The 14,951-nt window shown below is 38.6% G+C and overlaps 1 protein-coding gene across 1 annotated transcript; it reads left to right on the top strand.

Annotated features, from left to right (window-relative positions):
* The first annotated feature begins 2,256 nt into the window (after nucleotides 1-2,256).
* LOC108431373 (melanocortin receptor 4-like) lies at nucleotides 2,257-6,460 on the top strand. Its single transcript, XM_017704459.2, has 2 exons — nucleotides 2,257-3,821; nucleotides 5,214-6,460. Exon 1 carries the CDS (start codon nucleotides 2,795-2,797, stop codon nucleotides 3,809-3,811), a length of 1,017 nt encoding a protein of 338 aa, XP_017559948.1. The 5' UTR covers nucleotides 2,257-2,794; the 3' UTR covers nucleotides 3,812-3,821; nucleotides 5,214-6,460.
* The last annotated feature ends 8,491 nt before the right edge of the window (nucleotides 6,461-14,951 follow it).

Below are 14,951 nucleotides of genomic sequence, written 5' to 3'. Positions count from 1 at the left end.
TTACCATTTTTAATGTGTATACATAGATTAAGAATAAAATTCAAAGCAAACATATGAAGATTTTGATCAATATTTGTGGAAAGTGATTTTTTATCATAAAAATGTTCATTTTATGTTATTAGTTATTTTATCCATTATTATTCATATTCGTATTTGTATTTTAATTATTATTGTTTTATTAATATTTGTTTATTTGTTCATTAGCATTTTTTAAAATCTTATTTTCCTCTTGTTTTATTTTGACTTGACTTTATTGACCTTTATATCTTAAGTATGTTTTAATTTCTGTTTCGTTCTTTTTTTTAATTATATTTTTATGTATTTTTATTATTATTAATGTTTTACTTTTTGTACTTACCTGATGTGTCTTCATTTATTATATTGACTTTTATCATCTGATATGTTCTTATACATTATTAATCCCTTACTGTGTATTAACTCTGCATCACTGTAAATGAGGGGCACCCTCAATGTTCTTGGAGACTAAATAAAGGTTGATTGATTGACTGAGGAGGGCCTGGGTTCGATTCCCCGGCCGGGCGACCAGGGTGTCTGCCTCTGTGTCTGTCTGTCTGCCCTGTGATGGACTGGCAACCTGTCCAGGGTGTATCCTGCCTTCTGCCCGAAGACTGCTGGGATAGGCTCCAGCACCCCCTGCGACCCTGAGGGAGAAGAGGCTTAGAAAACAATGGATGATTGACTGATTGAAACAGTTTTGGTATTGGCTTCCAGTATTTTTCAGCCCTAGCAAGTGTAAAACCAAAGAAGCAAGCTGCACTTGGGGTAAGTGGACAGTAAATTTTGATCAACCTATTTTTATCCATGCAGTGCTAGTGAAATGTATTTGTGGACTTTAACAAATGCTGATGTATATTTAACTCTGCAGTGTGTTGGCTGTGATGTCTGCACACTCTTTTAATCTCAATAAAGAACAAGGGGGTGTTTATGTCTTTATTATGCTGGCGGCGTACAGCTTCTCCTCCTCTCCTCTTTCTCTGAGTAATTACCGTACTCTCCGCGACAGAAACAGTAATCCGAAATTGATTCCTAGTCATCAAGTTGAAATACTGCAGCTCGTTGCAATAAATGTCAGGATGGAGAAAAGTCAGAGGAAATGCATGTGTGGAAATATGAATGATCTATTCTTTTGTGGGGGGAAATGTCCCCCCTTAGTAATATTTTCTATTGTAAAACTGAATCATACCTGTGTACAGCGTTGGGATGCAATGCAATAGATGGATATAAATCAATGTGACCATCGATTATTAATCTCAGTGTTACTGAGCTCTGCTAAAGCCTGAGTAGACTGATAAATCAATGTGATGATCAGTTATTAATCTCAGTGTTACTGAGCTCTGCTAAAGCCTGAGTAGACTGATAAATCAATGTGATCAGTTATTAATCTCAGTGTAACTGAGCTCTGCTAAAGCCTGAGTGGACTGATAAATCAATGTGATGATCAGTTATTAATCTCAGTGTTACTGAGCTCTGCTAAAGCCTGAGTAGACTGATAAATCAATGTGATCAGTTGTTAATCTCAGGGTTACTCAGATCTGCTAAAGCCTGAGTAGACTGATAAATCAGTTTGATGATGAGAAAAGCCCAACAGCCCCAACGCCCCTCCCCCTCATTACACCAAAGCCATTTAGTAAACTTCATTAAATGTGTTACGATTGGATTTGGTCGCATCATTTGGTTATATAAAGGTGTAATGTTTCATTGTATGATTTATTTCATTTTAGTTTGCTATCAAGAAAATCTACTTAACCCCAAAGCAAATGAGCCCAAAGTAGCCAACATATTTTCAACTGAAATTGCCTGATTGTTATTGACCATAAACAATTCAAATAAACAAAATAAATTTGATACATAGACACATTAATATGATACCAAACATAAATCACACCAAAGACAAAATAGGGGTATAAGGCATCAACTTACGTGCAGGCAAATTAGCATGGCATTAAATCTAATCGATAACAAAAAAGTTAGAATTCAGTGCGAGTTAATTAGAGAATCTCAGATAAACAGCATCAGGAAAAGTATGTTTCCTCTGTGGAATGTCATGAATAACCAAAAGCTTGCTCAGACCTCATTCATTATTCATGAACAGCTCTTTGATCCCCAAACTGATCCCACCAGTGCTGTTCTCGTCCCTGTATCCCCCTAGATTGGCTGAGAAAACAGGGGGGTGGAGTTACAGCACAGAAGAACTGGAGCTTCGCTCTCAGTCATGAGGAGTGTGAGTGTGTGAAGCGGAGTGCGACTGAACTGCCTCAGAGATCTGCTGAGGATTTGGAGATCTTCATTTCTGATCTGCCGCTGAGCTTCTGACAGCTCTTTTTTTTCTTTATTCCTCTCCATTTTTGAGCTCCACTTCTTTTTAATCTTTTTTTTCTATTAGTATCGGCTAATGAAAATGCGGTTCACTCTTTTCTTACCTACTTTTGCCTTCCAGCCTTGGCTTTTTTCCTCGTTCTTCATCAGCTCATCTTTGTAGCATCTTTTCTTTCATATATGTTGCCTATTTTTCAGATATAGCATTTTCTTCTTTATTAAAATTTATTTTCATATTACATAGTTTTTTTTTTCTTAACTTTCTACCTGTTTCTTTTGTGGCTGGTAAGCTGAGGCTGAAGTAGCAGATTGAAGTGGACTGTGAAAGCTGACCACAGGTGAAGTGAGACAATTCCAGTTCCAATTACTTTGGTAATTCTTCTTGGACTATTTAAAACCACAGCAAATTGAAACTCTTCCTCCAGAATGATGTAGAACATCTTCAGCGGCTTCTACGATGAACACCACGCTGCACTACGGACTTATCCAAATCTACAATGCTAGGAATCGCAGTGTTGCTAGCATGCCTGTCCACAGAGACAGTCCGGTCGGGAAAGACTCGCCTTCATCCTCGCAAGGATGCTACAAACAGCTTCTAATCTCCACTGAGGTGTTCCTCACGCTGGGCATCGTCAGCCTGCTGGAGAACATCCTGGTGATAGCGGCTATCGCCAAGAACAAGAACCTGCACTCGCCCATGTATTTCTTTATCTGCAGCTTAGCTGTAGCGGACATGCTGGTTAGCGTGTCCAACGCTTCAGAAACAATCGTAATTGCCTTGATCAGTGGCGGTAACGTCTCAATTCCAGCTGGAGTGATCCGCAGCATGGACAACATCTTCGATTCTATGATCTGCAGTTCATTGTTAGCGTCCATCTGCAGCTTGCTAGCTATCGCTGTTGACCGCTACATTACCATCTTCTACGCTCTGCGATACCATCACATTGTAACAGCCCGCCGCACACTAGCAGTCATTAGCTCTATCTGGGCTTGCTGCACCATCTCAGGTGTCCTTTTCATCATTTACTCAGAAAGCACCACTGTACTGGTGTGCCTCATTAGCATGTTCTTCACCATGCTAGCCCTCATGGCTTCGCTATATGTCCACATGTTCCTGCTGGCACGCCTCCACATCAAGCGCATAGCGGCCCTGCCAGGCCACGCGCCCATTCGCCAGAGGGCCAACATGAAGGGGGCGGTGACCCTGACCATCCTCCTGGGCGTGTTCGTGGTGTGTTGGGCACCATTCTTTCTGCACCTCATCCTTATGATCACCTGCCCCAGGAACCCCTACTGTGCCTGCTTCATGTCGCACTTCAACATGTACCTCATCCTCATCATGTGCAACTCCATCATCGACCCTCTGATCTACGCCTTCAGGAGCCACGAAATGAGGAAAACCTTCAAGGAGATCTTCTGCTGCTGGTACAGCCTGCCCAACATTTGTGTATCTGAGCCACCAGAATCGTGCTAACTTTCTGGAGGTGAGGAATTGCTATGCCAGGGTGCCAAAGTCTGGTCCTAATAAGTCTTCTGTCCTGCAGAGTTTTGCTCCAAAGTCTAATCCAACACAACAAATACAGTTCATCTTAATTTTAGTGCCAACTGTGTTGGAGCTGAACTCATTGAAGTAGCTCTATAGGACTGGACTTTTGCACCCCTGCGCTAGTCTAACTACACAGACCATGTGTATAGTGCTCTCTGAGCCATTCAGGCTAACACTGAGCCTTGTTCTACTGTAGCACACTACTCTTGTGCTAAGCTGGTCTAGGGGGTTAGTTGTGATCTTGTATTAAGAAGACACGTCTAGGAACAGTTTGTTAAACTTTTGTTATTGGATTGCAGTGGAATAATAAAGCTTTACATCTTCTAAAACCCACCCCAGATCCTCCCTTAGGTAGTGCTATTTTAACATCTAAAGTACAATCGATAATACATGCAAAACAAGCCAGCTGGCGAAACACTAACTGAACTTTCCTTTTAAAGGGGTAATGTTTGTTTTTACCACATGTAATATGTTCTCTGCAGACACACATCTACATGCTTTATTGGAGTTTTTGGGGGGACTTTTGAGCCATGCTAATGTACATTACATTCATGAGCTACAACAGGCTTAATGTCCACTGGACAGTGTTGACGAGCGCACCATCACCCCCTAGTTTGAGCTACACCATCAAGAAGTATTTCTGTTGTTTAGCAATTTCTCCACGCTGTTTATTCCCACCCTAGTGAGTCTATGTTCAGGCTCACATTAACCTTAAAACATTCTTTTATGAGATCACAACTGGCCCCACAAGACTAGCCTAGTCCTATACTACAACATTCTTAAAGGAAATTCCCAGTTGAAATGAAAATGTAGTCCAGGACTAGGCCTAATCCCTATCTGGGAATCTCTTAAAGTGATGCATTAGGCAAAAACTTTCCTCGATTTTCCCTTTACCCCAAAGGCAGCCTCGTTTGTTGCCCAAAGTTTGATTCTCTAGTTTTAAAACTGGAGCTGTGAACTTAAAGAAGCTAAGTAATGGAAGATTATAGCACATTAGCACTGCAACAAACTCTTGAATGTCTACTCTCAATCAGACATACGTGGCATTTTAGGCTTGAAGACGGCTGCTACTTCTATTTTTGCCATGCTATGTACTTTTGTCCCTTTTTTGTATATAACACACGTCAGAAACCACAAAATCGAGTCTGAGATCATCTTATGATTATAATGTGAAGGTTTGGGCGTAGTTTGCATGATGCTAATTGGTCTACATGCGCTTCTTGTTAGCTACATTAGCCTCGTAGCTAGTGCTACACTTCAAGGCACCACACATGTCTTACCTTAGGGATGTGGAAACCTTTTTTCACTGAACCAGTGCTTTCATTTATAGGAATATCACCCTGGGAATGTATTTCGAGGATCTGGTGCCAGATCGTTTTCTGCGCTGATATATGTGGTGCTTAGCCAACAGCCTGAATACATTTTTGCCTCAAAAATTCAAAGTGCAGGGAGTTAAATATCACAAAAGATCATCATGTAAAGATAATTCAATGTTTCTGGTGGTTTTGTATGGTGTTTTGACTGCCTGTGTTAATATGACAATTGATACCACAATGTAAAGGCTCCTAATGAGTAATAAGTGACCTGTGACTGACCTTAAAGTAAAGACAGTGTTTCTAAATAGAACTACGAACACCATATGCATGTTAAATGGTTCTTTGCACGCTGAAACGGTTCTTCAGATTGATGGAAAATAGGCTATGGTTCCATATAGCACCTTTTTGAAAGTGGCTTAAGTAGCACCAAAGAGGGTTCTGTTCGGTGCTAAATACATATAAATGCCACATTAAATATAATGCCACATTTTCTATCAATTAGGAGAATGATTCCACCATGCAAAGGACCATTTAAGCAGGCAAATGGTTCTTTGCATGTTCATGGTTCTAGACAGGTTCTATCTATGATCTGCTTTTGGGAGTTAGGGGCCTAAACAAAGCTGTACAGTGGCTAAAATGCTAAAAAGCAGGGAAATAAATCATGCTGGGAAGGAATATGTAACTTTCCACTGACATCACTGATTTTTTGTTTATGAATATTTGAAGATGCTGTGCTGTTTGTGTGTGTGTGCAAATGTATGCATTCCAGCTGTGTAAACATCTGCAGTGTCCTGAGGGGATTACATGCCTAGCAAAGTAGCAAAGTAAATATCGCCTTCTGCATCGTTGCACATCTGATACCTTGAGCTGTCTGAGCACGTATGAAAAGCTGAAAAACAAAAAGAAAAGCAGGCATAGAGAAGTCATTGGTAATTTCCATGATGGGCATGAGTTTCTTCTTTATATTGCACTGTTTTGTTCTCTTTGTTCATTTCTACAGTGTCTGTAGTGTCTATTTTTCTTTGCCGTGTTCTTTATATGCATCGGTTAAGTGCTTTAGCGGTGTACTGTGTACATGAACTACCAATTGTGTTCTTTTTTGAATGCCTCTGAATACAGTGTGAACTTTGAAAACACACAAAAACAATGTATACTGCTGTTTTCATTGTGTCTTGGCCTTCCAATGCTGCTCTGCTAAAGCAAATCTATTTTATTTAATTGTGGCACAAGCTATTTTAATAAAACCAAATGTTGGGCAAAACATTTGCAGATATTTATTGTCTACATATGCTTATGTAATCAGCGAATACATAATATGTAAAGGTACACAATGAAAAAAGATGGCCCTTCAAAGGTTCTTTATTAAAGGGAGTGGTTCTACTTAGAACGATGAGTTCTATATAACACCATTTCATGCTTAAATGGTTCTTTGTAGAGTGAAATGGTTCTTCCAATTGATGTTGTACATGGTTCTATATAGAACCTTTTTGATAAATAGTTCTATTTAGCCCCAAAAATGGTTCTTCTATTGTTAGGAAGTCAACCTTCTAACAATAGAAGAACCCTTTTTGGTGCTACAGTCATTTTTCCAAAAAGTTCTATAGAGAAGTATACACAAGACATTCTCCACCAGTCTGAAGAACGATTTCACTCTATTAAGAATGAAATGATTCTATGTTGCCTTTACTACAGAACACAGAACCCTTGAAGAACCATGATTTTTAATCATGTGGCTTTTCTTTTTGGTTGTAAATGTTTTCAGTTTGCTTTCAGATTTTTGAACTGCTAGAGAAATTTGATCATCAAAAAAACACTTTAGGAATAATAACAGCTACAAGCAACAACTAAATAATTAAGTTAAAAGTGACAATTTGATGGTCATGTGGCATGTTCTCCCCGTGTCTGCGTGGGTTTCCTCCGGGTTCTCCAGTTTCCTCCCACAGTCCAAAGACATGCAGTGAGGCCAATTGCACATGCTAAATTGCCCCTGGGTGTGAGTGACTGTCTGTGTCTGTCTGTCTGCCCTGTGATGGACTGGCGACCTGTCCAGGGTGTATCCTGCCTTCCGCCTGATAACCGCTGGGATAGGCTCCAGCACCCCCCCGCGACCCTGACGGAGAAGCGGCTTAGAAAATGGATGGATGGATGGATGGATGTGGCAGGTTGACCCCTTAAATCATGAGAGCCCACCAGTGGGTCCTTCTGTAACCTAAGAGCAGCTCAATCAATTTGTATTATAGTTCCTCTAGATACTGAATTATGGGATTTTTAAGGGTTTATAGAATGACATTAAAAATCCTCATTAAACTGTAGAAAAATTGTGCTACAGTCATATGCAAAAGTTTGGGTACCTCAACCAAATGACGTTTTGTTCCTTTTCTAAAGGAAATGAAGTTACACGTCTTCTACAGAGGGCAAACTTATACTCATTTAAACACAGAGCTACTGGTTATTTTTGTTGAATTTACCATATTGGAATAAGAAAAAAAATGGAATAAAGTCCACACTTTATTTGGATGGTCCTATAAATGATCTACAGCTACTTAAATCATTAACAACCTATCTGGTAATATTCAATTAATTATCAACAACATTATGGTTAGGCTTAGGTCTAGGAGTAGGTATAGGTTTTGCCTTGAGGTTATGGTTGGGGTTAGATTTAGGGTTTAGGATTATGGCTAGATTAAATCTAATCTTTCACCCACAACTTCACGTTCAGTTGCATTTAGTAGAGATTGATTTAAATGTTGGTTAAGGATACACTGAGGATCTACAAAGCATCCACAGTGGGCCATCCAAATAAAGTGTTACCAAAATAAGGCCTAAATGTGGCCTGTGCAAAAGTCATGGCACATTTTCTACGTTGGGGGGGTGCTGGGGGGTTGCTGTAAGTTAAACTCAGCAAGTAAGCAGAAATTGTGCACTAAATAAAAATGTCATATTAAGTTGGTTCTCTATAAAGGAACTTATTTTCACCATAAAAATCAACAAAAGGTGAACAGCCTAAGGGTCTTCAAACTTTTGCATAGGCCTGTATGGATTATTATGTTTTTTCCAAGTAAAAGAGTTTGACATAGAATTTAAAGACTGTTACAATTTCAGAACATAACATTTATTCCCCAGGAGACTGAGCTGCAAAAACAGCAGGTATTGAACTCAATAGAGCCAATGTGTTTAAATATATTAGTCTATTCAGCGTACGGCAGTCTCCACTCATTCACACTGAAGTTATAAGGAGTGTTTCAGTCCAGAGTGCTTTTTAAATGAGGCCTGTGATAGTGTAGAATATACATAGCAACAAACACATATGTATCAAGTATATGTGGTTTAAGCTTGTTCCATTGTTTAATGGAAATTATGGTGATACTTTTATTTCTACTGAAACTAATAAAAAAATGTACAACATTGATACATGAATACCCCAGCAGTGCCCTTCCTCCTATCACGAAATCCAATAATAGGTGGGCAGTAGATACATATTCGAGACATGGGATGGAAACGCCAGGTGTAAATGGCTATACATCTCAATCTCCAAGACCTCAGGTTCTGCACTTCCCACAGATGTTTTTAGGAGCTATAAGGCAGAATTAGTGTAATAAGAGGTGTTTCAAGGCAGAAACTCTTGGGGTAGGTGGGTTAGAAGGGTTCACATCATTCTTTAGTCTGTTAAAAATCAAAGCTCTAATGTCCTGTAAAACTGCTGTCAAACAAAACTGCCCCCAGACATATAATAATGACTCCTTTTGGGAAATAAAGACTGACAATATGATCATGTTGTCTATTAAAATTGTGTTTGTATGTAGAATAAACAGTACAGTCTTTTAAAAAATGGTTCTTTAAGGGTTCTTTTAATGAAAATGTTTTATATTAAAAGCATGAAAATGTAAGAAACACTTAGCGTGACTAAAGGGGTTCTTGGGTCTGAGAAAGCGTTCTTCAGATTGAAGGTTTCGTTGAGTGTTCATGGCTCTTTATAGAATGATTTTCTTTATTACAGAACCCTTGAAGAACCATCTTTTTAAAGCGTGTGTACAATGTTGTGACTTGAAAAATACTAGAAACTGATTGGCACAAAAATACTCTGTCATTATACAAACACTGTAAACTGGCATTGGAAATTGACTGACCTTGAAAAAATACTGGACACTGAAAAACAAAGTAAACTGACTGACATTGAAAAACGCTGTAATTGGTAAGTGTGGAACAACTCTGGACGCTGATTGTTGTTTAAAAATAGTGGTAAATTATTAGCATTAAATATGTAAACTGCCACTGGAAAAAAAAGTGGAAACTAGCATTGAAAATGATAGAAACTGGTAGGCACTGCAAAACAATGAATGGATGACTGTCACCAAAAAAAACCATGGAAACTGATAGGCATTGAAAAACACTGGTAACGGATTGGCATTGAAAAGCACTGGAAACTGACTGGTATTGAGAAACACTGGAAACTGATAGGCATTGAAAACGATGGAAACTGATTGGCATTAAAAAACCCTGGAAACTGATTGGCATTGAAAACCCTGGAAACTGATTGGCATTGAAAAACCCTGGAAACTGATTGGCATTGAAAAACCCTGGAAACTGATTGGCATTGAAAAACCCTAGAAACTGATTGGCATTGAAACCAATCGAACCTAATGGTTACTGAAAAGCAGTGGAAACTGATAGGCATCTGAAAAACCAATGGAAATTGATTAGTGTTGAAAAACACTGGACTGGTTGGTGAAAAATCACGATAAATGATTAGCATTAAAAATGCAAACTGATTGGCACTGAAAACAGTGAAAACTGGTATTGAAAAACACTGGCATTGAAAAACAATGGAAACGTAATGGCATTAAGTAAATGTAAATTGACAGGCAGTGAAACAGCATGTGAGTTTTTTTCTAAAATAAGTGTTCATCCGGTCACTTCCCGAAGAGCTGAGTCAGAGTCCCTCATGTAATTCTGTCCAAAATAACCAATATTCCAGTTCTGCTTGAGACTGTGGGTCTTCTCTTCCTTTCATTACTCCTTGCTGTGTTTCATTTCTCCCTGCGTTCAGTGATTCTGCTCTGAATAGGAAAGTGGGTGAGTCGCCCCTCACTCTCTCTCACAGGCTCTCATGGACAGCCACAAAAACACTTTTTGGCAACACTTCATAATAAGCTCTGATACATCCTCCACTCTGCTGCTCCCTTTAAACCAGGTGAGCCAACTACTATCTCAGTAACTTATCAATTGTTCAGTAGCCTCTATCAATTATTCAGTTTCTACTTTTAAATATTTAGTAACTACTATCAAGTGTTCAGTTTCTTTCAATTATTTAGTGACTACTATCAATTATTCAGTAAATACTATCAATTATTCAGTACATGCTCTCAATTACTCAGTAAAAATATCAATGATTCAGTAACTCATCAATTGTTCAGTAACAACTATCATTGATTTAGTAACTACTATCAATTATCCAGTCACTGGTATCAATTATTCAGTTACTACGATCAATTATTTAGAAATAACTAACAATTATTCAGTAACTGCTGTAAATTATTCAGTCTATATTTTTCAAATTACTATAATTTCTTCAACTGCTAATGTCAAATATTAATTTCTGAGGATATTAAATCTTTATTATTGTTCAACATCATTGAACCTAGATTTCTCTGCCAGTCTACTTCTTTCGGCTGCTCCCTTTAGGGGTCGCCACAGCGGATCATCTGCTTCCACTAGATCTCCCTGCCAATATATATTTTTTAAAAACCTGTATTTTATCCATTTTATGGCTTATTGTTTGACGTTTAGATCAAGTCAAAATTATAAGGCATCCTGTTTAAAGTTAAAATCTTTTTTTTTTTCAGAATGTCAATTGTGGCAACTTATTTGTTGCTTGCTGTTGATTCAGTTATGTTTAGATACATTGTTTAGATTGCTTGTCTTAAGCACATGATTGGCCTATAAGAGCATGCTGAATGGTGGCCATTTATTTTCCCTTTTTTGCCACTATTAATTGATGGGGTCCCTCAAGGATCTATATTAGGCCATGTTCTCTTCTCATGTATAGTTCTTCATAGTTTTTTAGTATACTATATCCTTCTAGTGTAGTCTGATAATACTTCACTATATCCCATTCAAAAGCCTAATGATCCACACTCTTTCATTCAGTACCATGAGGATATGAAAAATAGGAATGGCCAACATTTTTCTTGCGAATGAAAACAAATATGACATAATTCTATTTTTTAAAAAAAGGATTGTAGCTGATCTATTCATACCAGCACAACACACACTAACACACCACCACCATGTCAGTGTCACTGCAGTGCTGAGAATGATCCACCATACAAATAATACCTGCTCTTTGGGGGTCCTGACCATTGAAGAACAGGGTAAAAGAGGGATAATGAAGTATGCAGAGAAAGAGATATGTAATTACAGAACTACAAAGTGTATGTATGTAACTGGGAAAATGCATTAACAACATTTAAAACATTGGCATTTTCAAAGTTCACACTTTTCACATTAAGGCACTATTAACACATCAACTTTATTATGAGTAATATGTGGTCTCTATATAATGTACGCTTGTCCTTAACCTTTGAATTTGCTTACATATTGCATTTATATCCAAAGCTAACATCTGCTATATTACTTTAAATACATTGCAAGTAGGCATGAGTCACTGTAGTCGGGACACTGTCACACAGTGGGGTGTATGTGTGTCATCACTGCAGTTCCACTCTTTGTCTGACATCGATTCAAACATGAATCCAACATCTGAGATTTTCTGGCCTGAAGCTTTAACAGATCCTTCATCGCTGTGGATCTTATCAAGATCCCAGTACGGACTCATCAATCCAGCAGGCCTCAGGCCATCCACAAAATGCTAATACAAACTGCTGAAGGGATTACATTCCCCGCACAGGGCCACACTGGCAGTACAGCAGTGAAACATGACATTGCAAAACTTCAACAGTACTGCTGTGTCAAATGGACAATTGTCAAAAATGAGTTATTGGTACATAAACCCCCACAAATATAAGTGTTTGTGGGGAATGTTCTACCGTTTGGTTTAGTCCATGTGCGTTTGTTTTGGTATCTGTAGTCCTGCCCCTTGTTTTGTAACTCCGCCCCTGATTGTTTTCACCTGTCCCTCGTTTTCCCTGTTTACTTAAGCCCTGTGTTTGCCGGTCTCCGTTTGTTGTGTTGATTCTGGTTTTTTGTCATGTTTGTCCCCCAATCTGTCCGTGTTGGCTATATGAACCTGGACTGTTTTGACCACGAACCTGGATTTGCCCCTAATAAATCTCGCCTCCTCGCTCCCCATCACAAACACCTTCCTTCATTGAAGATGGAGATGGTAGTGGAGAAAAATCTTCAGCCATGTAGGGCCTCTCAGTCACAAAAGTGCTGTATGTCACTCTCAATATTTTCTGGTAGCTAATGTTAATTATAAAAATACAGCAGTCCAGTCCACCCGGTTTTCCTCCAAACCCATAGATCACTGCCAAACCCATAGATCTAGGAGTGGAGGTAGCTGAAAACAGTGGGGTGTAGTTACTCTTTAAAAATCATACAGTACAACAGCACCAAGTCTAACTTCAGCTTAATCACACTGTATTTTAATGTATCTGTCTTCTTGACTTTTCTTGTCACAAAATCTAATCGAGAAAAATCCAAAAACTTTAAATCCAGTGCAACTAAAGTACTATTACAGTCATGTCAACCAGTGATATGAACTCAGCTGACTGCTGCAGTCGCTTTAACTTTCTGAATAAAAGTTTTAATCCGTGCTGTAAGAGCTCTTTAGCTGCAAGGCCACTTTGTCCTTTCACTCTGTCTCTTCTTCCTGCATATAAAGCTCTACAGTACTTGTGGTTTAATAACATTTGATTGTATTTTTCTCAGAAATGCACATATATTTCTTCCAGCACATCACACAGACTCCATTCCGCATGAACACCGCATTGAAAGCACTCTACAGTCCATTTATCTTGGAATAGCTTTTGCTCAAGATCATCATGTTCATTTCATTTCAAAGAAGTCGTTTTGACATTTTGCAAGTCTTGAGAAAGTGTTCTGTCGGGTACCTCTCTGTGCATAAAGAGTAAGAAATGTTTTAGAAGGTGTGCAGAAAGTGTTTAAGGATTGGGATCGGAGCTGATTCTGGCATGTTTGGCCTGATTCAGTTCCAATCCTTTGAGATAGTGTTGCCAAAAATTGTCATTATCCAAATCCTGGCGTAGTTAGGAGCATAATCAGAGGTTAACAAAGTCTGCAGGATGGACTGTTTCATAGTGGAAAATATCTGCTGCACGAGTGTTTCAGCAACGTTAATGTTTTGTCTGAATGCAAGCATGTAATGTGGTCTGTTTTCCCAAAAAAGCTAGGAGTTACATTATTATTAATCTTTACTATATGACTATTCATTCAAAAAGTAGAGGAGTGCCACAAGGTTCCGTTTTAGGGCCTTTGCATTTCTCTTTGTACATGGCACCGCTAGATAATTTCATCAGGAAACATGAACACATTCCCTTCCTTCTTTATATCAAGGCCTTGTTGACAGGTTTACCAGCTGTATGTCATATGAAATTTCAGTGAATGTCATAAATTGTTCTACAACTAAATCTAGAAAAAAAACTGAAATGCTGACTGTTGGCACTAAAATCCCAAGAAAGCTGCTTTGTGAGAAATTAGGTTCTTTTGCTTTATATACCAAACCTAAAGTACGAAACCTGGGAGTCATGTCAAATTTTGAGTCACTAAAGTAGCTTTTTACTATTTGGGAAATATTGCTGAAGTTGGGCCTTTTCTATCTTAGAGCGATGCAGAGAAACTTGTTCATGCATTCGTTGCAAGCAGTGCAAGATCACAGTAAAGTTCTTTTTACTAGACTTCCTAAGAAAACAGTCCATCCTGTTGTAACATCCTCTTTGTATCCCTGTCTTTCTCTTTTTGTGCCTTTGTTTTCTGGTTTCACTGTGTCATGTGCTTTTGTTTACGTCTACCATGTGCCTTTGTTTTCCAGTTCAATGTGGTTTTGTTGTTGTATTAGCTCCTCCCCTGTCCTGCCTTCACTTACTCCTTGTTTAGTAGCCCTGCCCACTCACTAGTCTCAGCTGTTCCTTGTCTTTTGTGTTAGTATACGAACCCCTGTGTTTTCTTTGTTCTCTGGCCAGCTCTGTTGCATGTTCCTGGTTTATGTTTGTGATCTTGATTCCTGCTTGTTTATGTCCAGACTTTTTGTTTCATAGTTTTCCTAGTCCATGTTCCTAGTAGTTCTCTTTGTTACTTAATTTTGAGGTGTTCTCCCAGCATCCTAGTACCATTTATCTACCTGCTTGTCATTTTGATTATCCACATAAGGACTTTAAGGACACTCACACTTATAACCAGCCTTGCCAGTCTACGTGTTACATCTCTATAACTCAGACAAAAAGCAGCAGCACAGAATAACAACAAAAAAAAAACTGGTTGCCTGTATCTTTTAGGATAGATTTTAAGGTACTTTTACTAGTTTTCAGTCTAAATGACCTTAAAGCACCTGCTTACTTCCCAGGATGTCTGTTATCTTCCAACACATGATCTTAGATCTGCCAATACTGCAGATACTGACCTTTTGTAAAACGCAATATTGGATATGCCCATTGGTATTATTCTTCTCCTCATCTGTGGAGCTCATTTCCACCTTTCATTAGGCAGTGAAGCTCAGTGCTCACTCTAAGAAAACCTTTTAACTTAGCAATTAATTAAAATTCTATTTCTGATTG

The sequence above is a fragment of the Pygocentrus nattereri genome, chromosome 13 (assembly GCF_015220715.1).
Source record: "Pygocentrus nattereri isolate fPygNat1 chromosome 13, fPygNat1.pri, whole genome shotgun sequence".
Lineage (NCBI taxonomy): Eukaryota > Metazoa > Chordata > Actinopteri > Characiformes > Serrasalmidae > Pygocentrus > Pygocentrus nattereri.
Note: the sequence above shows the minus strand (reverse complement) of the source record. Positions and strands in the feature narration are given on the sequence as shown.